This window comes from Mobula birostris, chromosome 2, assembly GCF_030028105.1.
Source record: "Mobula birostris isolate sMobBir1 chromosome 2, sMobBir1.hap1, whole genome shotgun sequence".
Lineage (NCBI taxonomy): Eukaryota > Metazoa > Chordata > Chondrichthyes > Myliobatiformes > Myliobatidae > Mobula > Mobula birostris.
This window is the reverse complement of record NC_092371.1, coordinates 243,586,868-243,613,371: the sequence shown is the minus strand read 5'-3', so window position 1 is coordinate 243,613,371 and position 26,504 is coordinate 243,586,868. Positions and strand designations below refer to the sequence as shown.

The 26,504-nt window shown below is 42.3% G+C and overlaps 1 protein-coding gene across 4 annotated transcripts in view; it reads left to right on the top strand.

Moving 5' to 3' along the window:
* The window catches only part of epha7 (eph receptor A7), a 380,177-nt gene that overhangs the window by 325,174 nt on the left and 28,499 nt on the right, over positions 1-26,504 (top strand). For 2 of the 4 annotated variants that reach the window (XM_072251662.1, XM_072251664.1), the window contains exons 10-14: positions 7,810-7,923; positions 12,288-12,473; positions 16,716-16,777; positions 20,497-20,706; positions 25,805-25,954. In XM_072251662.1, the coding sequence (XP_072107763.1) occupies positions 7,810-7,923; positions 12,288-12,473; positions 16,716-16,777; positions 20,497-20,706; positions 25,805-25,954 (722 nt within the window). Of the gene's footprint in view, positions 1-7,797; positions 7,924-12,287; positions 12,474-16,715; positions 16,778-20,496; positions 20,707-25,804; positions 25,955-26,504 lie in introns of all 4 variants that reach the window. The other 2 variants (XM_072251663.1, XM_072251661.1) reach the window with 1 other exon arrangement.

Sequence of the window (26,504 nt, the reverse complement as noted above, 5' to 3'; positions counted from 1 at the left end):
TGCTACCCTCACCACCTGCTGCAAGTCCTTCCTGTTCTGTTCTGTGCAGCTGGCAAACATAAAGATTGCGAAGCAATGGAGGAGGTGTGGAAATAATGTAAACAATTTTATTTCCAGGTCACCAACACTAAAAGCATAATATGATTATTGTGAGTTGAGTGAACTCAGCCTTTTCTTCTTGGAGCGACGGAGGATGAGAGGTGACCTGATAGAGGTGTATAAGATGATGAGAGGCATTGATCGTGTGGATAGTCAGAGGCTTTTTCCCAGGGTTGAAATGGTTGCCACAAGAGGACACAGTTTTAAGGTGCTGGGGAGTAGGTACAGAGGAGATGTCAGGGGTAAGTTTTTTACTCAGAGAGTGGTGAGTGTGTGGAATGGGCTGCCGGCGGCAGTGGTGGAGGTGGATACGATAGGGTCTTTTAAGAGACTTTTGGATAAGTACATGGAGCTTAGAAAAATAGAGGACTGTGGGAAAGCCTAGTAATTTCTAAGGGAAGGGCATGTTCAGCACAACTTTGTGGGCCAAAGGGCCTGTATTGTGCTGTAGGTTTTCTATGTTTCTATGATTATTATATTATATCTTGGCCCCTTTATCTAAGAAAGGATCTGCTGGCATTGGAGAGGATGCAGAGGAGGTTCACGAAAGTAATCCCTAGAACGAAAGGCTTAACACATGAGGAATGTTTGATGGCTCTGGGCCTGAACTTGCTGGAATTTAGAAGAATGATGAGGGATCCAATTTGAAAACTATCAAATGTTGAAAGGCCCAGTTAAGGTGGAAGTCAAGAGGATGTTTCCACTGGTGAGAGAGTTTAAGACTAGGGACACAGCCTCAGAATGAAGGGCATCCCTTTGGAACAGAGTTAAGAGGAAATGTGCCAAAGGGTGTTTCTGCCTGAAATGTCAACAATACTCTTTTCCATAGATGCTGACTGGCCTGTTGAGTTCCTCCAGCATTCTGTGTATGTTGCCTGGATTTTGAGTATCTGCTGATTTTCTCTTGTAAGGAGAAATTTCTTTAGCCCAAGGGTAGTGAATCTGTGGAGCTAATTCCCACAAATGTCTATGGAGGCCAAGTAATTATGTATATTTAGAAGTGGAGATTAATAGGTCCTTGATTAGTTCACTCATTATGTGCCGTGTCGTATGGTGTGGGTGATCATGGTCTTTCTATGACCATGATTGTTCTTGGCATTTTTTTGAAAGAAGTGGTTTGCCATTGTCTCCTTCTGGGCAGTGCCTTTACAAGACGGGTGACCCCAGCCATTATCGAAACTCTCCAGAGATTGTCTGCCTGGTGTCAGTGATCACATCACCAGGACTTGTAAGTACACCAGCTGCTCGTACGGCCATCCACCACCTGCTCCCGTGGCTTCACGTGACCCTGATTGGGGAGCCAAGCAGGTGCTACACCTTGCCGAAGGGTGACCTGCAGGCTAGCGGTGGGAACGAGTACCTTACACCTCCACTGGTAGAGATGTATCTCCACCCCACCATCCAAACTTGAGTAGAAAGGTTATAGAACATAGAATAGTACAACACAGTACAGGCCCTTCGGCCCACAATGTTGTGCCGACCCTCAAACCCTGCTTTCCATAGAACCCCCCCACCTTAAATTCCTCCATATACCTGTCTAGTAGTCTCTTAAACTTCACTAGTGTATCTGCCTCCACCACTGACTCAGGCAGTGCATTCCACGCACCAACCACTCTCTGAGTAAAAAACCTTCCTCTAATATCCCCTTTGAACTTCCCACCCCTTACCTTAAAGCCATGTCCTCTTGTATTGAGTAGTGGTGCCCTGGGGAAGAGGTGCTGGCTGTCCACTCTATCTATTCCTCTTAATATCTGGCTGTCCACTCTATCTATTCCTCTTAATATCTTGTACACCTCTATCATGTCTCCTCTCATCCTTCTCCTCTCCAGAGAGTAAAGCCCTAGCTTCCTTAATCTCTGATCATAATGCATACTTTCTAAACCAGGCAGCATCCTGGTAAATCTCCTCTGTACCCTTTTCAATGCTTCCACGTCCTTCCTATAGTGAGGTGACCAGAACTGGATACAGTACTCCAAGTGTGGCCTAACCAGAGTTTTATAGAGTTGCATCATTACATCGCGACTCTTAAATTCTATCCCTCGACTTATGAAAGCTAACACCCCATAAGCTTTCTTAACTACCCTATCCACCTGTGAGGCAACTTTCAGGGATCTGTGGACATGTACCCCGAGATCCCTCTGCTCCTCCACACTACCAAGTATCCTGCCATTTACTTTGTACTCTGCCTTGGAGTTTGTCCTTCCAAAGTGTACCACCTCACACTTCTCCGGGTTGAACTCCATCTGCCACTTCTCAGCCCACTTCTGCATCCTATCAATGTCTCTCTGCAATCTTTGACAATCCTCTACACTATCTACAACACCACCAACCTTTGTGTCGTCTGCAAACTTGCCAGCCCGCCCTTCAACCCCCACATCCAGGTCACTAAAGTTGTCAAAGATTGCGGGGAGAAAGCGGGAAAATGGAATTGAGAGGGATAATAAATCAGCCATGATGGGATGGCAGAGCAGACTCGATGGGCTGAATGGCCTAATTCTTCTATATCTTATGATTGGATTGGGATATTGCAATCTGTCCGTGAATTGAATTGCTAGTAGATAGTGCCATTTAACACTTTTAACTGAAGATGAATTTCTGTGAAGATCTCTCTGATGCTCAGATTCTGCAGGCATACAACAGCAGGGCATCTCATTCACATGACTGCGTTCAGCACAGACTGACTTTATTAGCAATTGATTCTTCGATCATGCAATCCTGCGGGAAGAATGGTGGGCAGTGTGACAGCAGGTAGATCCTAATTGTACTCAAAGTCCCAATTTGTCATGAACATTGCCACCTACGTTTTGTTAAAACATCCCTATCTAATTCAGCAGCAGCTTTGTGAATAGACAAAGCAATTATAAACATGAGCGGGGAGAATCCCCTTTAGAAGATTGAACAGAGAAACGTACTACACAGGACCAGGGTCTTCCGCCCACAGTGTTGTGCTGAACCAATTAAATTAGTGATCAAGTGGCCAACTAGCCGGCCGGTGGTGTAGTGGCATCAGCACTGGACTTGAAGGCGAAAGGTCCCAAGTTCGCAACTGGCCAGCTCCTTCACGCACTTTCCATCCGTCCTGGGTTGAGCAACAAGCTAGCAACTCAGCCTCATAAAAACAGTCGAAGGCCACAGAAATGGCAAAAAAGGCACCTGATATGCGACAGGGCATGTAAAGGAGCATCAAATGGCCAACTAAACTAATCTCGTCTGCCTAAACTAATCTCTTCTGCCTAAACTAATCTCGTCTGCCTAAACTAATCTCTTCTGCCTCTTCTTCCACACATTCATGTGCCTGTCTTCATATCTCTTAGAAGTCCCGAATGTATCTGTCTCTACCACCACCCCAGGGAGCACATTCCAGGCATCCACCACTCTCTGTGTAAAAAAAACTTGCCCCTCACATCAGCCTTGAAATTACCCTCTCTCACCTTAAATGCATGCCCTCTGATATTAGGCATTCGACCCTGGGAAAAAGGTACCGTCTGTCTGTCTGTGCTTCTCATAATCTTAAAAACCTCGATCAGATCTCCCCTCAAACTCCGCCACTTCAGAGAAAGCAACTCAAGCCCATGATGTTGTGCCAAATCAATTTAAAGGCCAGCTAATCTCTTCTGCCTACACAACGTCCATATCCTTCCATTTTCTTCACATTCATGCGCCTCTCTAAACATCTCTTAAAAGTCCCTAATTTATTAGGCATTTGATCCGTAAAAGTCAATGAATTACAGCTCAGTCCACAGCTATGTCACCCTAAGCATAAACAGTTTCCAGATGGATTTCTACATTCCATCTACTCCCTGTGTGTGTCCTTGTGTGGTAAAGGCATGGATGTTTTCCTTATGGAGGCAATGGGAGGCGTCCTCAGTAACTCATCCTTCATCTTTCAGTGTTCTGCACAAGGTCACAGGATTTTCATGCTGCATGGTCCCTTTTCCCATCTGCCCTTTGTTGTAATTTTAAAATTCCTTCCAAACCCCTCAACGAGCCTGAACTATAAAGCACTGAGGGAAAGGAAACTGAAAATAATGTCATCAACACAAGAGATTCTGCAGATGCCAGAAATCCAGAGCAACTCACACAGAATGCTGGAGGAACTGAGCAGGTCAGGCAGCATCTATGCAGAGGAATAAACAATCAAAGTTTTGGGTTGAGACCCTTCATTAACACTGAGCAAATTTGTGATACTACCCCTACCCCTGTTGCAATAACTGAGAGTATGATAATGCAGGAATTGAATTTAGGACTTTCTTGGTAAGCCAAGCTTCACTGCTGATTATAAATTAACAGGCTGATTATAACTTTGCTCAGTGTTGTTGAAGGATCTGAACCTGAAACATCGACTGTTTATTCCGCTCCATAGATGCTGACTGACATGCTGAGCGCCTCTAGAATTTTGTGTGTGTTGATCTGAGAGTATTGTCAATTTCTTTCTCTCTTCCCTAAATTCCTGATCTTGATTCATGCTTGCTACCACAGCAAATTGGGCATTATTTGTGAGGTTTTCCAGTGATTAAGACAAGGAGCAGAATTAGGCCATTCTGTCCATTGAGTCTACTCTGCCATTTCATCATGCTGATCCATTTTCCTCTCAACCCCAAGCTCCTGCTTTCTCCCTTTAACCTTTCACGCCCTGACTAATCATGAATCTATCACCCTCTGCCTTAAATATACCCAGTGACTTGGCCTCCACAGCCACCTGTGGCAACGAAATCCATAGATTCATCAGCCTCTGGCTAAAACCCTCAGAATATTTTCACCTTGTGCAAGGATTGGCAAGACAGCCATGCCAATTTTGCCTTCATTTGAAAGGTCCTTGGTTCCACCATTCATAGGGAAATATTATGACCAGGAAGTCCTGTCAGTTTTGCCCTAACTCAACTAAGGAATGCTGAGCAGAGTAACACACACACAAAATGCTGGAGGAAATCAGCAGGTCAGGCAGCATCTGTGGAGAAGAATAAACAGTCGACATTTCGGGCCAAGACTCTTTATGAACACTGAGCAGAGATTAAATTTTGGACATTTCTGGTAGGCCATACTTCACTGCTGGCAGAAAAGAGACTGAATCCTAATTGTCCATTATGCACAGACACTGATTTTGATTGCTACATGTAGCGCAAAGCTTGACTTAAATATGTTTTATTTAGGGGCATTTGAAGACTCTTCAAGACCTACATAAAATAGTAACTCCAGGTAGCAGTAGGTTATTTATAGCACTTCGGGAAAATTGACCAGTGAATGATTGTCTTCAGTGTGAGCTTTGACAAAAAGCTGATACAAATTAAATCCAAAAACTGGCAAAGCAACTGATACAGAAGTGGTTGAAAGATTGTTGAAGATGTGCATGCTGGAGAGTTGAAATAAGAAGACGCTAGATGCTTGTTATTGAGATTCAGCTGCAGAGTCACAAAGAAGAAACAAATTCCCCTGGAAACAGAGGAATGAGAGTTCTGCAGAGAGACACGTTAATGGCCATTGCAGAGAAGAAATTCAACTGATGATTTGCAATGGCCATTTTTAGTTCCCATGAAAGATCTCTAAGTGTTATCCAGCTGTGTTCAAAGTTCAAAGTAAATTTATTATCATAGTACATACACGTCTCCTGAAGATTCATTATCTTGTGGGCATCCAGAGTAGAACAGAGAAATGTAATAGAATCATCGAAAAACTACACACAAAGACTGACAAACAACCAATGTGCAAAATGAGACAAATTACACAAATTCAAAATAGTAATAACAACAACAGTAATTAAATAAATATATATATAATACTGAGAACATGAGTCGTAGAGTCCTTGAAAGTGAGTCTCTAGGTTGTAGAATCAGTTCAGTGTTGAGGTGAGTGAAGTTATCCACGCTGGTTCAGGAACCTGATGGTTGAATGATAACAACTGTTGGTGTGGGACCTAAGGTTCCTGTACCTCGTTCCCAGTGGCATTAGTGAGAAAAGAGCGTGGTCTGGATGGTGGGGTCCTTCATGATGGATGCTACTTGCCTTGTAGGTGTGCTCAGTGGTAGGAAGGTGCTCCTGTGATGATATATGGGGTTCTGGGTGGACTTGATATGCATTTACACTATTTTCTGTGCAGACAGATGAGAGTATCCGGAATGGACTGATGGACTCTATTCCAGATATATTAACCACGCACCAGAGAAAGCAGGATCCCCCAGTGGCCACACATTTTAATTCCACGTCCCATTCCCAGACTGATATATCTATCCACAGCCTCCTCTACTGTAAGGATGAAGCCACACTCAGGTTGGAGGAACAACACCTTATATTCCGTCTGGGTAGCCTCCAACCTGATGGCATGAACATTGACTTTTCAAACTTCCACTAATCCCCCACCTCCCCCTCATACCCCATCCGTTATTTATTTATATACACACATTCTTCTTCTCTCTCTCCTTTTTCTCCCTCTGTCCCTCTCACTATACCCCTTGCCCATCCTCTGGGTTCCCCCCCGGCAACTTTCCTTTCTCCCTGGGCCTCCTGTCCCATGATCTTCTTAAATCCCTTTTGGCAATCAACTGTCCAGCTCTTGGCTTCATCCCTCCCCCTCCTGTCTTCTCCTATCATTTCGGATCTACTCCTCCCCCCCCCCCACTTTCAAATCTCTTACTAGCTCTTCTTTCAGTTAGTCCTGACGAAGGGTCTCGGCCTGAAACGTTGACTGTACCTCTTCCTAGAGATGCTGTCTGGCCTGCTGCGTTCACCAGCAACTTTGATGTGTGTTGCTTGATATTAACCACGCTGTAGGTGGCTAATGGGCTTTCCCAAGACTCAACTATGAGTTTACAAGGTTTTCTCTCAGTTGTTTATCTTAGCTGCATTTCTGATTATTTCAAAATTGAAATATTTCTACAAAATACAGCTGGGTAGCAGTCAATACTTATATCTGTAAATGACACAAGACCACAGGGTGCCGAGGACATTTACCAGGAAGCTGCCTGGATTGGAGAGCATGTCTCATGAGGAGAGGTTGATCGAGCTCGGGCTTTTCTCTTTGGAGTGAAGGAGAATGAGAGGTGTAGAAGACAATGAGAGGGCGTAGATAGAGTTTTACCCAGTGCAAAAAAAAATAGCTAATGCAAGGGGGCATAATTTTAAGCTGAATGATGGAAAGTGTGGGAGGGTTTTTGGAGGTAGGGTTTTTACACAGAGTAGTGGGTGTGTGGAGCATGCTGCCAGGGATGGTGGTACCATGAGGTATTGGAGCTGAATTAGGCCATTCGGCCCATCGGATCTGCTCCACCATTTCAACATGGCTGATCCACTTCCCTCTCAATCCCATTCTCCCCATAACCTTTCACACCCTGACTAATCAGGAAACTAAGAAATTAAGATATTATTGGTTAGGCAGATAGGTGATAGAAAAATGGAGGGCTATGTGAGAGGTTAGGTTAGGCAGATAGGTGATAGAAAAATGGAGGGCTATGTGAGAGGTTAGGTTAGGCATTAGGTTGATCAGCACAACATTGTGGGTCTAAGGGCCTGTACTATGCTGTGCTGTTGTATGTTTTCTCATCAGACAAATTGATTTTAGCACTTAAAAGGATCATTTTCCAGCCCTTCCTTGAGACAGAATGGGCTGAATTGGTGCAGATCCAGAGAGAAGTACAGCTTTGTTCCATCGCATGGTAGCAGCACGTTGAAATTTGTCACAATCAATCTTCCCTCACTTTACTACAGTTAAATTACCAGGTTCAAGAACATACATCGATCCAGAAACATACGAGGACCCGAACCGGGCTGTCCATCAGTTTGCCAAGGAATTAGATGCTTCCTGCATTAAGATTGAAAGAGTGATCGGAGCAGGTGAGTGGTTAACTGATGAGCCATTGAATCGTCCATTTAAGTAATTGTAGAATTCCTGAATCTTAAGTGACAGTGCAGAGAGTGAAAGTTTTGTGGTAGTTTCTCATTTATTGTCATTCTGAGCTACGATTTGGCACGGATCAAAACACAGCCTTTCCAAGTCTGTACATTATAACTTTGAATGTAGAATACCTAATTTTTTTTTAGAAGCAAAGTAGGGTGAACTCAACTGCCTTTGTTTTCTTATAAATCTTTAACTTCATCTACTTATCAGATGCCTTGATCTACTCAGCTCTGAAAACAGACCAAATTCATTACTTTCTGGACCCAGTTAAGCACTGTTATTAGACTGAGGCCTGCTGCTGGTAACAAACTCCAAAAATAGCCAATAAACTGACTATCATAAATTCCACTAGACTTTTATTTCTACTTTTTTTTGTCTCATTTCTAATTGAAATGGAGGTGTGGCAGTAATTCATATTGATCAGAATTTACAAAAAGAAAAATTAAATTTCGTTATGATCTTGATTTGCAGAGTTATGTAAACTCCAGAATTCAAGATAAATTTATTACCAAAGTGCGTGTATGTCACCATATATGTACCACACTAATATTCATCTTGTGGTCATTTACGAAGAAACACAATAGAATCAATGAAAGAAACTGCGCACAATAAAGACAAGAGTCTACAAAAGAAAACAAGTCACACAGATACAAAAAGAAGATAACAAAATAATAATAATAATAAATTAAAAAGCAATACATTTCAAGAGCAGAGGCTGTAGAGTCCTTGGAACTGAGCCCATAGGTTGTGAGAACAGTTCAGGGTTGGTGTGAGTCAAGTTGAGTGAAGTTAACCACTCGGTTCAAGAGCCTGTTGCTTGAGGTGTGATAACTGTTTCTGAACCTGGTGGTGTGAGTCCTGAGGCTCCTGTACCTTCTTCCTGACGGCGGGGGTGGCAGCGAGAAGAGAGCAGGACTTGGATTGTGGAGATTCTTGATGATGAATGCTGACTTTTTGCGACAGCGCCCCATGCTTAGTGCTGGTGAGGGCTTTACTCGTATTGAGGTGAGTGAAGATGTCCCCTCTGGTTCAGGAGCTTGAGAGGTAATAACTGTTCCTGAACCTATAATAAAGAAGAGATTATAAATCTCCAAAACGTAAAGCCTTGTTACCACCGGGGTAGAATTTAATTCATATGCTTTGCCTTTTTCATGGAGTTACCATTTCACTTAAAACACCCAAAGCAACTTGCCTATAAAGTGACAGAGATTACTACATATTTAACAGGTGATATGTTTTGTGACCTAATAATGCTATGGAAAGTAGCAAGTCCAGAGGTGGTTCACAACAATGATCCCAGGAATAAAAGAGTTAATGTCTGAGGAGCATTTGATGACTCTGGACCTGTACTCATTGAAGTTTTGAAGAATGAGTGGGGATCTCATTGAAACCTATCAAATATTGAAAGGCCTGGGTAGAGTGGACATGGAAAGGAGGTTTTTGCTGTAATGGGGGCACCTAAGACTAGAAAGCCCTGCCTCATAACACAAGGAGCAGAGATGAAGAGGAATTTCTTCAGCCAGAGGCTGGTGAATCTGGAATTCATTGCCACAGATGGCTGTAGAGGCTAACTCATTAGAAATATAGAAACATAGAAAACCTACAGCACAATACAGGCCCTTCGGCCCACAAAGTTATGCCAAACATGCCCCTGCCTTAGAAATTACTAGGGCTACCCATAGCCCTCTGTTTTTCTAAGCTCCATGTACCTTTCCAGGAATGTCTTAAAAGACCGATTGTATCCGCCTCCACCACTGTTGCCGGCAGCCCATTCCACGCACGTCGGTATATTTAAAGCGGTCGATAAGTTCTTGATTATTAAGGGTGTCAAATGTCATAGGGAGAGGACAAGTGGGGTTGAGAGCGATAAGAAATCCACCATGGTCGAATCATGGAGCAGACTCAATGGGCCAAATGGCCTAATTCCGCCCCCTCTGTCTAATGGTCCAGGTATAGACACATGATACTGTTTCCATCTGAAAGTAATCACTGTAACCAGAGGAAATTGTAATCATCCTGAATCATTGGGTGGAAGTTTCATCCAGCAACTACCGCATTCTTACCTGTGAAACGAGTGAGCAGCTACTGACCACACACGGCCGTCTCACCTCACATACAGCTAAGACAAATCTGCTGTATTTTCCCGCTGGGTCTATAAACGATGCCGTTTTCAAAAATTAAGTGGCCTGACCAGAGACTCTTAAAGAGACCAAAAGGAGGCCGGTAAAGACTAAAAAATTATAAACATGAGAAGGTCTGCAGATACCAGGAATGCAAAGCAACACACACAAAATGCTGGAGGAACTCAGCAGGTCAGGCAGCATCTATGAAAATGAGATCAACAGTTGATGTTTCAGGCCGAGACCCTTCATCAGGACTGGAGAGAAAGGGGGAAGATACCAGAATAAAAAGGTGGGGGGAGGAGAAGGGGATCGGTGAAACCAGGGGGGTGGGAATGGTCAAGGGCTGGAGAGGGAGAAATATGGGAGGAGAGGAGAGTGAGCCATTGCAGAAAGGGAAGGAGGAGGGGCATCAGTCAGTGATAAGCAAGTGTGAAGAGGTAAAAAACCAGAGTGGGAAATACAAAAAGAAGGGAGGGCTGGGCTGGGGGTGGGGGGGAGCTTTTTATTACTGGAAGGAGGAATCAATATTCATGCCATCAGTCTGGAAGCTACTCAGATGGAACATAAGGTGTTGTTGTTCCTCCATACTGAAAGTGGCCTCATCATGGCCCCAGAGAAGGTCATGGACTGACACATGGGAATGGGAATTAAGATGTTTGGCCACCGGGCATGTTCTGCTTTTGGCGGATGGAACGGAAGTGCTTGACAGTGCAGTCCCCGAAGTTGTGTGAATTTGCAGGGATTACAATGATAGAAGCCCATAAAATTCTAACACCAAACTGCACACACAGACAAGGCCATTGCCGATTCCTCCCTTTTCTAAGGGTTATGTGTAACGAGAGATCTCTCACCCTCCATAACTGAAAGGTTGGAGCGTTCTGCCCGCTTAGAGATTGCCGCTTACCAGAAGGATTTAAAAGAAGAATGACTCTCCAAACAATTGTGCCTCTCTGGGGCTGAGTAGGAATTGAAAACTTGCTCCCAGTCTTCTGTGCAATGAGGCCTAATTCACAAATCGTAAATGATATACCCCAAACAGAAATAGTTCACCATTTATAAACTGGGTCAATTTTATAGGTTGGGGTTACAGTTTATTTTTGTTTTCAAAATGTCACTACTCGTATATCACTGTTATAACTCTTAACACTAGCTTTCCATCAGAATGGAAAAATGGAAATGAAGTGAAGGCTCAAGTTTCTTAATAAATGATACTGTGTTGTCATTTAACAGTGAGACCGCTCTGCCTTGTAAAAACAAAGCTTTGAGCCGGGCAAGCCTTTCACATTGTATAAGAATCAGCTTATGCCTGCATATGGGTAGTTAAATAACTCGAGTGCTTTTTGAGTATACTCTAGTGTTGCCAAATTTAATACAACTGAAAATTGTTCTGGTTAACACTCATTGGGGCCGGTACATTTTGGCTCAATTAAGAGGCTGTCCGATTTAGCCAACTTTCATGGAAATAGTGAAAAACATACAATAAAAAGACAAATTACCATTTAAATGAGTAAAAAATAATGGTTTTAAATGAAATACAGAGCAAAATAGAACATTACTACAGTACTATAAAATCGTGTATTAGTTCCTAATAGTTATCAGCGAATGATGTATGCCACCCACGTTGTTTTGTCTGTCAAAAGTCAAAATAAAAAACAACTTGATCAAAAGTCACTGCTTTTTAACTTTCAGCCCAAATGATAACAGAACAGAAGCATACACAACTGACGCTATTTAAAAACTGTTCGGTCACAGCACAGTTCGGCAGCGGTGCTGTCCTGATTGAACAGCATAGTGTCCCAAACAAATGAAGGGAACCCCGCCTATTTTCTCGATTAGTTTTTGTTCTTTAATGGTTGTCCCAAATAAGCAGCTGCCCTGGTTAACCGATGACCCAATTAGCCAGTGTATTGGCAAAAATTCATATTAGGTATAAATTCATTTTAGGTATAAGAAAGAGGAAAATCTTTTCCAACATTCCTCTGTATGTATTGTAAATATCAGTTTGATTTTGTTCACATTTGATTAGGGCAAAGTCCTCTGGCATGGTGACAACGTGAAATTATTGAACAGACAAAAATTCAAACTTAAATTCTGAGTAAATTAAAAGCAGTATTAAGATGATCTGCAAGTAGTCAGCAGTACCACTCTAACTGAAGGCACCTGTCCTTGTTTCACAGGAGAGTTTGGAGAAGTCTGCAGCGGTCGCCTGAAGCTACCTGGGAAAAGGGACGTGCCAGTCGCTATTAAAACACTGAAAGTAGGCTTCACCGAGAAACAGAGAAGAGACTTCCTCTGTGAAGCAAGCATCATGGGACAGTTTGATCACCCCAATGTCGTCCACTTGGAAGGAGTTGTTACCAGGGGTAAGAGTTCAAACTTATTATCACAGTATGTACCATATATGTGAGTACAAACACAAGAAAAACTGTAGGTGCTGGAAGTCAAGAACAACACACACAAAATACTGGAGGAACTCTGCAGGTCGGACAGCATCTATGGAGAGGAACAAAACAGTTGACCTTTCAGACTGAGACCATTCATTAGGGCCACATACTACCTAGAGATTCATTTTCCTACAGGCATTTACTGGGAAAAGAAATACGATAGAACTTATGAAAAACTATATATAAATCAGGACAGACAAGGAACCACTGTGCAAAAGAAGGCAAACTGCAAATAAAAAATAATACTGAGAACATGAGTTGTAGAGAATCCTTGTTAGAGAGTCTATAGGTTGTGGAATCAATTCACAGTAGTGGTGATTTAAAGTGATTTGTTCATCAGATCTGTCAAAGTTCAATTCAGTTAGTCCCACTCTTTTGCTCTCCCTCCAGACCTTTGCAACATTAAAAATGTTCCAATTCCTTCAGAAAGCAAGTAATGATTCTGTACACAGCAACTAAGCAAGTAATGCAATTCAAATCCTATTACTGTATATTTTTTTTACACATCAATGGTGCTTTTTCACCTTCTAAACAAGTCCTTTTATCGACTGTTCAGCTATTGGAAAGGATTTTTCTTTATTTATTCAATACGAATCCTTCACGATTTAAACAAATTCTGCAAAGTTCTACCACTGTTCAAATGAGCACTTTTTCAGCATCTCCATTTTGCCCAATTGATTGTAATCTCTCATCCAATGAACCAACTTAATGAGTTTGTAGAGCTCCTCACATTTTCTACTTTTGCTTCAAGGTCAGATATGATTGCATTTATTAATTTAATTTTATTTATTTTGAGATACAGCGCAGAACAGGCCCTTCCAGTTCAAACTCCAGTACTGGAGCTGTAATAGTCCCACATTAACAGCTACTCTGAATCGGGAGCGTTTTCTTTCCTCCGTTTCAGATGAGAAGCTTATGCTTTTCCAATCTCTCTGTTTTGCTCTTATCATCAGACTTCTTGTATCTTTGTATGTGTGTGTGGGGGGGGGTGTGTGTGTGTGTGTTATTGCCAAGTTTAGTGGAATTTTTTGCGTTTTAAGTTTGCGTTTATTTTGGAATTAAGCCGAGCGTATTTAACCACACTGCCCCCAGCATCTCTGGATCCATGGTTTTGCGTTGGTGTAAGTGATCCAAATGCCCTCCACTACCACAGCATTTCAAACACTCAGCTGGATATTCAGAGTAAGATTTCAAATCTAGAAGCTTAGCTTCCTGTCAAAAAAAGTGGAATTCTAAATAATTGGCAACCAAGAACTGGCCACTGATAATACCTTTCCAGTCTGATGAAATCCTGTTTATTCCATAAGACTATAAGACGTAGGAGCAGAATTAGGCTATTGAGACCATCGAGTCTGCTCTGCTATTCCATCATGGCTGATTTATTATCCCTCTCATACCTTCCCCTTGTAACTTTTTCTCCAATTCTCTGTTTTCTTTGCAATAATCAATCTTAAATTCATGCTAACACGAGGAATTCTGCAGATGCTGGAAATTCAAGCAACACACATCAAAGTTGCTGGTGAACGCAGCAGGCCAGGCAGCATCTCTAGGAAGAGGTACAGTCGATGTTTCAGGCTGAGACCCTTCGTCAGGACTCTTTTACTAGCTCTTCCTTCAGTTAGTCCTGACGAAGGGTCTCGGCCTGAGACGTCGACTGTACCTCTTCCTAGAGATGCTGCCTGGCCTGCTGCGTTCACCAGCAACTTTGATGTGTGTTGCTTAAATTCATGCTCACAAACTTTCTACTGTATCACACGTTATTGTTCACAAGACCGTTACATGCACATTACCTTCTGAAAATCTCTACGGACTCTGCTCATTTACCTCCTTCAGGTACCCCTTCAAGGATATATTTATAACTCCTACGCTCATTACAGGACAGACATGGAATGTCTTGCACAGGATGTGGCCTGGATTAAAGTGCATTGCCTTATGAGGATAGGTAGAGTAAGCAAGGGCTTTTCCCTTTGGAGTGAAGGAGAATGAGAGATAAGAACTTCAAGGAGCGAAGCCTCGAAAAGGTGGTAACCATCGTTTTTCTCTTTTTGCACGACTTATTGAATTTAACTTTTTCAATAGATATATGAAAAGCCAGAGACTTTTTCCCAGGGCGAAAATGGCTAATAGTAGGGAGCATAATCTTAAAGAGATTGGAGGAAGGTTTAGGCGGATGTCAAAGGTTGTTTTTTTTTTCCACATAGTGGTGGGTACACTACCCTTGCACTTTCTCTGTAACTGTTGCATTTTACTCTGCATTGTTATTGTTTTACCTTGTCCCACCTCAATGCACGGTGTAATGATTTGGTCTGTATGAACAGGGTGCAAGACAAGCTTTTCACTGTATCTCCGGACGTGGAACAAAAATGAACCAATTCCAAAAATGATAAATAAACAGTGTCAAATATGAATAGTGAGGTGTTGTTCATGGGTTCGTGGACCGTCAGAAATCTGATGGTAGAGGGGAAGAAGCTGTTTCTGTAGTCGGGGTCAGCAGGCTCCTGTACCTCCGCGAGTGTTCTGTTTCTGTTTTAGATATCCAACGTCTGAAGCTGCTTTAATTTTCACTTTTAAGGTCTGGCTTCTGCCTCTACAATCCCCTGGCTAAGCAAGGTGCAGGACATGATTGTTTTACATCAGTCCAATCCAGTTCAGTAACGTGCCTGGAATGCTCTCCCAGGCCTGGTGGTAGAGGTTGATAGAATAGAGACCTTTAAAAGCATTTTATATAGGCATATGGCTATTCAAAAAATGTAAGGTTATATTCTGTGTAGGAGTGAAGGGTTAGATTAACCATGTAGTAGGTTTTTATGGGTCTGGTCAACATCGTGGAATAAATGGCCTGTACTGTTCTGAAGAAATGTCTCAGACCAAAACATTAACTGTTTATTTCATAAATGCTGCCTGGCCTGCTGAGTTCCTCTAGCATTTTGTGTGTGTTGCTTTGGATTTCGAGCACCTACAGAATCTCCTGTGTTTATGATTCGACTGTTCTATATTATTTTATTTTAGTCCTCTATATGTTCTTTGTTACACTCAGTGGCCACTTTATTAGGTACACCTGTACACCTCGTTAATGCAAATATCTAATCGGCCAATCGTGTGGTTGCAACTCAATGCATAAAAGCATGCAGACGTGCTTTTGTGACTTTCACTGTGGAATGATTGTTGGTGCCAGACAGGGTGGTTTGAGTATCTCAGAAACTGCTGACCTGCTGGGATTAGAGTTTACAGAGAATGGTGTGAAGAACAAAATAACATACAGTGAGCAGCAGTTCTGTGGGTGAAAACGTCTTGTTAATGAGAGAGGTCAGAGGAGAATGGCCAGACTGGTTCAAGCTGACAAGAAGGCAACGATAACTTAAACAACCAGATGTTACCACAGTGGTGTGCAGAAGAGCATCTCTGAACGCACAACACATTGAACCTTGAAGTGGACGAGCTACAACAGCAGGAGACCGCACAAACATACACACAGTCTGTCGCCAGTTTATTAGGTACTGGATGCACTTAATAAAATGGCCACTGTGTGTGTTCTGTGCTGTTCTGTGTATGTTCCATATTCTTAGTGCATAAGACTCAGGTAGCATAACAGTTAGCCTGATGCTACGACAGCTCAGAGTGTTGCGGAGTTCATCGTTCTGTACGTCCTCCCCTGTGGAATGCATGCGTTTTCCGTGCTCCAGTTCCCTCCCACAGTCCAAAGATGTACACAGTAGGTTAATTGGTCATTATAAATTGTCCCGTGATTAGGCTAGGGTTAATTGAGGTTGCCGGGGGTTGCTGGGGCAGCACGCTCGAAGGGCCTAATCCATGCTGTATCAGTAACTAAATAAATACGATCCCGTAAGACTGATGTTTAAAATAAGCTTCCTTCCTTCTTACGGGAAGAGAAGGGAAGGATTGTGGATTATTTCATTTTGTATAGCAGAAATATTGGTTCTACAATATCAGTCATTTCAGAAATCCTCACCACTCTCTCCGTGATTGCGTCAACACACTGCTCCAGCCTTTAAGTGCTGGTTAAATGAGCATCCTGGAATTACAGGCAGTTCCAAGCAGCAGCAGCGAGGCGTGCCCAGCACTCGAGGCGGTATCAAATTAAACCTTATGAGTCCCCCGGAGGAACTGGTCATTTACAGTAAGCTCGCTTTATTTCTGCAGGTAAACCAATTATGATCGTAATCGAATACATGGAGAACGGAGCATTGGATGCATTTCTCCGGGTAAGTCACAAAACAAACAGATTTTTACACATTGCTGAAAAAAAAGCAATGATTTTGCATCATCTTCAAGAATATAACAGCTTTTTATTTAATCAAATTCGACCAGAATTTTGTTTGTACCCATTTATATAGAAAATAACAGCTAAATTGGTACAAAAGCTTCTGCTGGTTGTATTAAAATTTAAATTTAAATGCTGCTCGTTAAAATATTTACTAGCATTTCCATTGTAATAGAACAGAATATATCAAGGTAGAAATTCACTCACACAGTCTCAACATCAAAGCAAATTTAATATGAAAGTAGGAAGATGTCATGATATACAACCCTGAGCTTCATTTTCTTGTGGGCATACTCAATAAATCCATATTAGAATGCCAGTGCCTTTGAGTGGAAAATCCTACAAAAAGCAGTGGATTCGGCTCAGTCCATCGCGGGTAAAGCCCTGCCCACCATTGAGCACGTCTACACGAAACACTGTCGCAGGAAAGCAGCATGATATCAAAAATACCACCACCCCGGACTGTTGCCATCAGGAAGAAGGTACAGGAGCCTCAGGACTCACCACTAGGTTCAGGAAAAGTTACTACCCTGCAACCATCAGGCTCTTGAAGCAAAAGGGATAACCTCACTCAATTTCACTTGGCCCATCATTGAAACGTTCCCACATCCAATGGACTCATTTTCAAGGACATTTCATCTCAAGGTCTCAATATTTATTGCTTATTTATTTATTGTTCCTTCCTTTTGTATTTGTATATTTTGTTGTCTTCTGCACTCTGGTTGAACACCCTAGTTGGACAGTCTTTCATTGATTCCGTTATGGTTATTATTCTATAGATTTGCTGAGTATGCCCACCAGAAAATGAATCTCAGGGCTGTAAATGGTGACATATTTATACTTTGATAATAAAATTTACTTTGAACTCTGGATATAGTAATCTTCTTTTATCAACTCAGGCAGCATCTATGTAAAGTAATGAACAGTTGACAGTCCGGTATACAGTAACCTTCTTTTATCAAGGAAGAAACAAATTTCTTTCTTTTTTAGCCTCTGTGGTTTAAAGTGAGGGCAACAAGTCCTAATAACAACTTTGCTTGCCAGAATAAATGGTGCAATTTGGTTTTGTCCAATAAAATTCACAGATTCAAAGTTCAAAGTAAAGTTATTATCAAAGTTTTTATATGCCACCATACACTGAGATTCATTTTCTTGTGGGCATTCACGAAGAACAAAGAAACACAATAGAATCTTGAAAAACTGCACACAAAGGCTGACAAACAAACATGTTAAGGAAGACAAAGTTTGCAAATATATTAAAAATAATTGGAATTAAATACTGTAAACAAATAATGAGAATCAGAATCAGGTTTATTATCAGCGGCATGTGACGTGAAATTTGTTAACTTAGCAGCAGCAGTTCAATGCAATACACAATCAAGCAGAGAGAAAAAATTCTAATAATAATAAATAAGCAATTCAATTACACATATTAAATAGATTAAAAATCCTGCAAAAAATGAGAAATACTATATATAAAAAAAGTGAGGTAGTGCCCAAGGGCTCAATGTCCATTTAGGATTCGGATGGCAGAGGGGAAGAAGCTGTTCCTGAATCACTGAGTGTGTGCCTTCAGGCTTCTGTACCACCTACCTGATGGTAACAGTGAGAAAAGGGCATGTCCTGGGTGCTGGAGGTCCTTAATAATGGATGTTGCCTTTCTAAGACACCGCTCCCTAAAGATGTCCTGGGTACTTTGTAGGCTAGTACCCAAGATGGAGCTGACTAGATTTACAAATTTCTGCAGCTTCTTTCAGTCCTGTGCAGTAGCCCCTCCATACCAGACAGTGATACAGCCTGTCAGAATGCTCTCCATGGTACAACTATAGAAGCTTTTGAGTGTATTTGTTGACATGCCAAATCTCTTCAAACTCCTAATAACGTATAGCTGCTGTCTTGCCTTCTTTATAACCTAATTGATATGTTGGGACCAGGTTAGATCCTCAGAGATCTTGACACCCAGGAACTTGAAGCTGCTCACTCCCCCCACTTCTGATCCACATTCTCAAATAATATTGAGAATGAGTTGTAGATTCCTTGAAAATGAGTCCATAATTTGTGGAATCAGTTCAGTGTGAGGTGAGTGAAATTCTTCACTCTGATTCAAGAGCCTGATGGTTGAGGGGTAATAACTATTCCTGAAGCTGGTGGTGTGAGTAGCTCCTTCCTGATGGTAGCAGTGAGAAGAGAGTATGGCCTGGATGGTGGGGGTCCTTGGTGATGGATGTTGCTTTCCCTGGCAGTGGTCCATGCAGATGTTCTCAATGATAGAGACGGCATTTCCTCTGATGGACTGGACTATATCCATTATTTTTTGTAGGTCCTTCCATTCTTGTGCATTAGTGTTTCCATACCAGACCTGATATAACCAGTTTTAGATGGCATGCCTAATCTGCGTAAACTTCTGAGAAAGTAGAGGTGCTGCCTGTGATGGCTCTTGTGTACTGGGCCAGACAGATCCTCTGACATGATAATGCCAAGGAATTTAAAGTTACTGTCCCTCTCCATTTCCAATCCCCTGATGAGGACTGGCTCACGGACCTCTGGCTTCCTCTTCCTGTAGTCAAAAATCAGACGTCTGGTTTTGCTGATGTTGAGTAAGATTGTCAGGGTTCTTCCATTACATTTCCCAAGCCATCTGCCGGGAAATAGTAGCAACAAATGTATGTAGGATTGCCAACTTTCTTACTCCCAAATAAGGGACAAAAGTAGCAGTCACTTGCGTTTACTCCAAGAAAGACTACCATGACCATGAAGCCTTGTGCGGGCACCTGTGTGCGCATGCGTGTACGTGCCGATTTTTTTTCCACAAATCGGATTTGGCTTAATCTTCTCGCCTACACTGTACGTACATTATTTCTACTTTATATAGGCTGTGTATTTATCATATCATTCCTGCTTTTACTATATGTTAGTGTTATTTTCGGTTTTATGTGTTATTTGGTATGATTTGGTAGGTTATTTTTTGGGTCTGGGAACGCTCAAAATTTTTTTCCCATATAAATTAATGGTAATTGCTTCTTCTCTTCACGCCATTTCGGCACGAAAGTTTTCATAGGAACGCTGTACCTTGGAGGGGGAAATACGGGACAAGGGCGGTCCCGTATGGGACAAACCAATTTAGCCCAACATACGGGATGTCCCGGCTAATACGGAGCAGTTGGCAACCCTAGTTATATGACAGGGAGGAAGGTGCACAATTCATGAACCAAGCTGCGTGCCTGCGTTTGGAAGCAAAGGTTCATTGACTTTGGCTTGTTGGTGAAATTAGTCTGCTAGTTCTGCAAGTAAGAGTTGATGACGTGATTACAGCTCGGGGCGTCAGAGATTGGAGTTAATTCTGGCGAGTTTTGGAAGGAGTTTCTCTACATCCTATCTATGATTGCATGAGCTTCCTCCAGGTGCTCAGCTTTCCTCCCATATTCCAAAGACATACAGATTAGTTGGGTAATTGGCCATTGTGAGTTGCCCGGTGATTAGGCTAGGGTTAAACAGGTGGGTTGCTGAGTGGTGCACCTTATTAGGCTGGAAGGGTATCTCTAAATAAATAAATAGATAAATAAAGTTCACTTAATTAGACATCTTTTCTGGTTAAGTGCATTTAAGTGGACAGATTTTTCTTCTGAACTTTTTTACAATGTGATTGCTTTCTCCCATTAGAAGCATGATGGCCAGTTCACCGTGATTCAGCTGGTTGGGATGATGCGTGGGATTGCAGCTGGGATGAGGTACCTCGCCGACATGGGATATGTGCACAGAGACCTGGCAGCACGGAACATTCTGGTCAATAGCAACCTTGTCTGCAAAGTTTCTGACTTTGGCCTCTCGAGGATTGTGGAAGATGACCCAGAGGCTGTCTACACCACAACAGTGAGTAAAAATGGTCACAGTTTCAAAAAGCACTTCCACCACTGATGTCTGCTCTCCCAGTTAAAGTTTACTGTTTATTCATATTCAGTAAAGCCACAAGACATAGGAGCAGAATTGTGCCATTCGGGCCATCGAGTCTGATCCACCATTCCATGATAGCTGATTTATTATCCCCCTCAACCCCATTCTCCTGTCTTCTCCCTGTAACATTTGATTGACTAATCAAGAATCTTTCAGCCTCCGCTCTAAACATGCACAATGACGTATCCTGCACAGCTGTCTGTGGAGATGAATTCCACAGATTTACAACCCTCTTGATAAAGAAATTCCTGGTTGGGTTGAGTTGTTCTCTGATCTTGACGATCCATTTGCAAATGTTTTGGCACTATACGAGGAGAAATCAACAGTGTGCTGTTCCCCAGTTTCTTTGCAGCACTGACTACTGCGTTTGCTCTCCATTTAGAAAGTAGTTTGTGCTTTTATTCCTTCTACCAAAGTGCATGATCATACACTTCCTGACACTGCATTCCGTTTGCCACTTCTTTGCCCGTTCTCCTAATCTGTCTGAAATCCTTCTGCAGACTCCCTGCTTCCTCAACACTTCCTGCCCCTCCACCTATCTTTGCATCGTCCACAAAACTGGCAGTTCTGTCACCCAAATCACTGAAAAGAAAGTGGTCCCAACACTGACCCTGCAGAGCTCTACTAGTCACTGGCAGCCAACCAGAAATGGCTCCCTGTATTCCCACTTCCTCGCCTTCTGTCACTCAGACACTACTTACCATTTAAAGATTAAAGCACAAGGAGCATTTTTCAGGGTAGTGGTACCTTCTCAACTTTGAGTCATATCAGAGTCTTTAGTCTAAAATTAGCCTTGGGTAATTGAAAGAATGACAATGTAACTATTTAAAAATTACTCATCGCATGGAACAGAAAGCTGCCTCAGGCTGGGAGTAAGTAATTTTTCAGTAAACATTTTCTCATACCGGTATTGCAATATCTTGTGGTAAAAAAAGGCATAGTGTTTTTTTCTTTCAGTTGATGTTCAGTTCTTTAAATTTTTAAACTGTATTTTAATTTTAATTGTCATTCAACCATACATGAATACCCATGTATACAGCCAAAGGAAACAGTGTTACCCTGGGGCCAGAGTGCAAAATGCACAGTGACGCATGCCACAAAGCACTCATAGCAATAAGATAGCTAATGCATGTAAGGAATAAAGCATTATAAAATTGTATCTTTCTAGTTGTAAATAGGGGTTCAATCACGTGCACAATTTGGAGGGTCTGGTCACCTACCCGCAGGAAGGATGTTAATACGATTGAAAGAGTGCAGAGAAAATCTACAAGGATATTGCCAGGCCTTGAAGACCAGAGTTATAGGGAAAGGTTGAGTAGGTTAGGGCTGGAATGAGGGGAGATTTGATCAAGCATTACAAAACAGGATAGGGTAAATGCAAGCAGGCTTTTTCCACTGAGGCTGGGTGGGATTAGAACTATAGGTCATGGGTTAAGGGAGAAAGGTGAAATGCTTAAAGGGAACATGGGGGGGTGGAATTTCTTCATTCAGAGGGTGGTGAGAGTGTGAGACAAGCAAGTGGTGGATGCGGTTTCAATTGCAACATTGAAGAGAGGTTTGGATAGATCCATGGATGGGAGGGGTATGATCTGAGTGCAGATCGATGGGAATAGGCGGACAAAGAGTTTGGATGGGCTGAAGAGCCTTTTTCTGTGCTGCAGTGTTCCAGGACTCAACGACAAGTTTGGATCTTGGCTTGTATTATAAAAGTGCTATGAAATGACATTCACAAATTGTCCTACTCATGAACTGTCATGTCATCGGAAATTACTTGATGTATCGCTGGTTTGTAATGTACCTTGAGGTGTCTGTCAGGCGATATATGTGTGCACAAACTGAAATTGAGCTCAATCAAGTCTATTTCAGATCAGAACCTATGTTTCTGACACTTGATCCACCTTCTCAATAAATTATGATGGACCAAGATACCCTTCAACAAGATTTAGTGCGTGCCCAAGCAATCATAACTTCCCATTTATACTGCGGTAATGATCAAAGTCTTAAATCACATAGAGGTTACAAAGTTGCACATCTGAGGAGACAAACTGAGTTGATTTTTGTTAAACTGTGAAATTGTGTCTGTTTTATCAGTCACCTGATTCCTTTTTCCAGGAAAAAGAATCCTTTTTATCAAAATGTCACTGATAATATCTTTGCCCATACAACAAATCATATCAGTTATTGAATATGCATAGTGTCAATACATGGCTAGAGATAATAAACAGAAGCATTGAGTATCTGTGATACTGACCTGCACGGGTGATTTAGAATCAGAATCAAGTTTAACATCACTGAAACAGGCTGTGAGATTTGTTGTTTTGTGGCAGCAGTACACTGCAATACATAAAAAGTACTAGAAATTACATTTAGAATCAGGATCAGAATAACTAATATCACCGGAATATACCGTGAAATTTGTTAACTTTGCGGCAGCAGTATAATACATGATAAATACAGACAGGAAAAACTGAATTAGAGTAAGTATATGTATATTAAATAATTAAATTAAATAGGTAGTGCAAAAGTAGACATTTTTAAAAAGTAGTAAGATAGTGTTTATGGGTTCAATGTAAACACGAGGTATTCTGCAGATGCTGGGAATTCAAGCAACACACATCAAAGTTGCTGGTGAACGCAGCAGGCCAGGCAGCATCTCTAGGAAGAGGTACAGTCGACGTTTCGGGCCGAGACCCTTCGTCAGGACTCAGTCCTTCTGTAGAAACTTGTGAGTGTTTTTGGTGATGTACCAAATCTCTTCAAACTCCTAATGAAGTATAGTCGCTGACTTGCCTTCTTTATAGCTGCGTTGATACATTGGGACCAGGTTAGATCCTCAGAGAACGTTGTTATGTCCCCAAGGGTACAAGCTGCTGAAAAGATTGACTCTGCATGCACTCAAGGTATGTTGAAGTGTTCCCTTCTTGCCACAAGCAGCACACCTGTCTGTCCTATCTTCATACCAGGTGCTGAGGTTGGCAGGTGTTGGGAGCAGATCGTACGCTGCTCTGCATAAAGAAGAAATGTGGAGCGGTTCCATCTGCCACAGAACATTCCAAGATAGGTGTCATTGTTCAACACTTTCTCACCGGGTCCAAGCCCCTTGTTTGGCCAGGCCAGCTGTTTCAGTTAACCTCTTCTCCTCTTCTACCTCTCGTATTTCTTGTGTTACAAGCTCACGGCGCTCCTTACCTGTAGAAGATGACCACCACTTGTGGGTTGTCCATCCAAGTCCCTGGCGGCCTAGCTGGATAGCCCCAACCATCTCCTTGTGCTTCAGTCTAGATTCTGCCTCATCAACTGCTACACGGACTGACCACTTCCTGCCTGATCTCACATCCAACTGGGTGTTCTTGATGACAGGGTCTTTTGAGTCTCGAAGCATCAAGAATGATCTTACCTTGGCTACCTTGACCTCCTCAACAAGGGATTGCACTGGGATGGTAAGCTTTGTCTGGCTACTGTGGATTGCAACATTGATGAGGCTGCTCGGTACTCCAAGCCACTGCTTCACATACTTGTTGATCTTTCGTTCCGTTGCCTCAACATGGGACATTGCCACTTCATAGACAGTTAGTGGCCACATTATCCGTGGCATCAGTCCATACTGCAAGCACCACAACTTCAACTTGCCAGGCAAGCCACACTTGTCAACAGACTTCAGACCTCTGCTGATCTGTTCTCCTGTCTCTTGAACCCTCTTGGTGTCTCTCAGCTCCTCTGTGTACCATCGCCTGAGACTCTTAACTGGTTGGTCCTGAATGGATGGAACCTCCTCTCCACAAAGGGTGAAATGAAAGTCAACCAGCTTTCCTGTCCTAAGAACAAGGCTCCTTGACTTCTTGGTCTTGAACTTCATTCAACTAAAAAGCTTAAGAGATATTTGGACATTAACATAGATTAGAAAGGTTTGTGCCAAATATAGGCATATGGGATTGGCATGGTTCGGCACCTTTGGCCCAAGGGGTTGATTCTGTGCTCTCTATTCTATTTTTTGTATGATAACATTTGGACAACGTGTTTTTTTTCTATTCTCTCATTTTGTTTCCTTAGCTGGAGGGTGATTGAAACGTGTAACATGGTTATACATATATTTAGTGAAGTGGAGTGAGCTTGGTGGGATGTTTGGCTGGTGAAGAGGGGTGGATGAATCATGAGAAATTGCTGACCATTTCAGCAGTGCTAAAAGCTATCAAAAACAAATCGATTTTAAATACTTGTTAAGATGGAGAACATAGTGGCAAAGCATCATAAGTACCTCCCAAGATAATCAAGATCAAAGTCCGAAGTAAATTTATTGTCAAAGAACGTACAGTATAAGTCACTATATACAACCCTGAGATTCATTTTTGTTTAAGCCTTCACAGTAGGTACAAAGAAACACAATAAAATCAATTAAAAACTGTACACAGACAAACAACCAAAGTGCAAAAGCAGGCAAAATGTGCAAATACAAAAAAAACAGCTAATAATAACAATAAATAAATCAGTAATAAATAAAACTGAGAACATGAGTTGTAGATTCCTTGAAAATGAGTCCAAAGGTCGAGGACTCAGTTCAAAGTTGAGGTGAGTGAAGTTATCCGCACTGGTTCAGGAGCTTGATGGTTGAAGGGTAGTAACTATTCCTGAAACTGGTGGTGTGGAAATAATTAGAAATCTTCTTTTTCTCTTGGGCTGCCCATCAATTTTCGATGTTGACAGAGGCCTGGGCAAGGTTGTATGGAAGACCAGCGATTGCCCATGCTGCAAGTCTCCCCTCTCCACACCAAAGAAAGGGCACTGGGACCCATACAGCTTGGCACTGGTGTCGTCGCAGAGCAATGTGTGGTGAAGTGCCTTGCTCAAGGACACAACACGCTGCATCAGCTGAGGCTCGAACTAGCAACCATCAGATCACTAAACCGACGCCTTAACCTATTGGCCACACGCCACACTATGCATTGAAATATAGCAAATTCAAAATCATTATAAAATTGAACTTTGGCATTTCATGATATTGTGTTCCTTGTTTTCTCAGGGTGGTAAAATTCCAGTACGGTGGACTGCCCCTGAGGCCATTCAGTACCGCAAGTTTACATCAGCCAGTGACGTGTGGAGTTATGGAATAGTGATGTGGGAAGTCATGTCCTATGGAGAGCGACCTTACTGGGACATGTCCAATCAGGACGTAAGTAGCCTGTATTAGGGATGGAACAATTAGCACAACATTTACCTTGTGTGTGGTTGAAATCACATCCATATTGAACCATAAGGTCAGAAGACATAAGAGCAGAATTAGGCCATTCGGCACATTAAGTCTGCTCTGCCATTTCATCAAGGCTGATTTATTATCCCTCTTAAACCCAATGTCCTGGTCTCCACTGCCGCCTGTGGCAACGAATTTCACAGATTCACGACCCTCTGGCTAATGAAATTCGTTCTCATCTCCATTCTAAAGTGACGGCATCCCTCTATTCCGAAGCTGTGTCCTCTGGTCCTAGACACCCCTGACATAGGAAACATCTTCTCCACATCCGCTCTACCGAGGCCTTTCACTATTCGATATGTTTCAATGGGATTCACCCCCACCCCCCCTTCTCTAAATTCAAGCTAGTAAAGGCCCTAGCTCGTCATACGATAAGGCTGTCATTCCCAGAATCATTCTTGTAAATCTCCTCTGATCCCTATCCAATGTCAGCACACCCTTCCTTAAATAAGAGGCCCCAAGCTCCTGACAA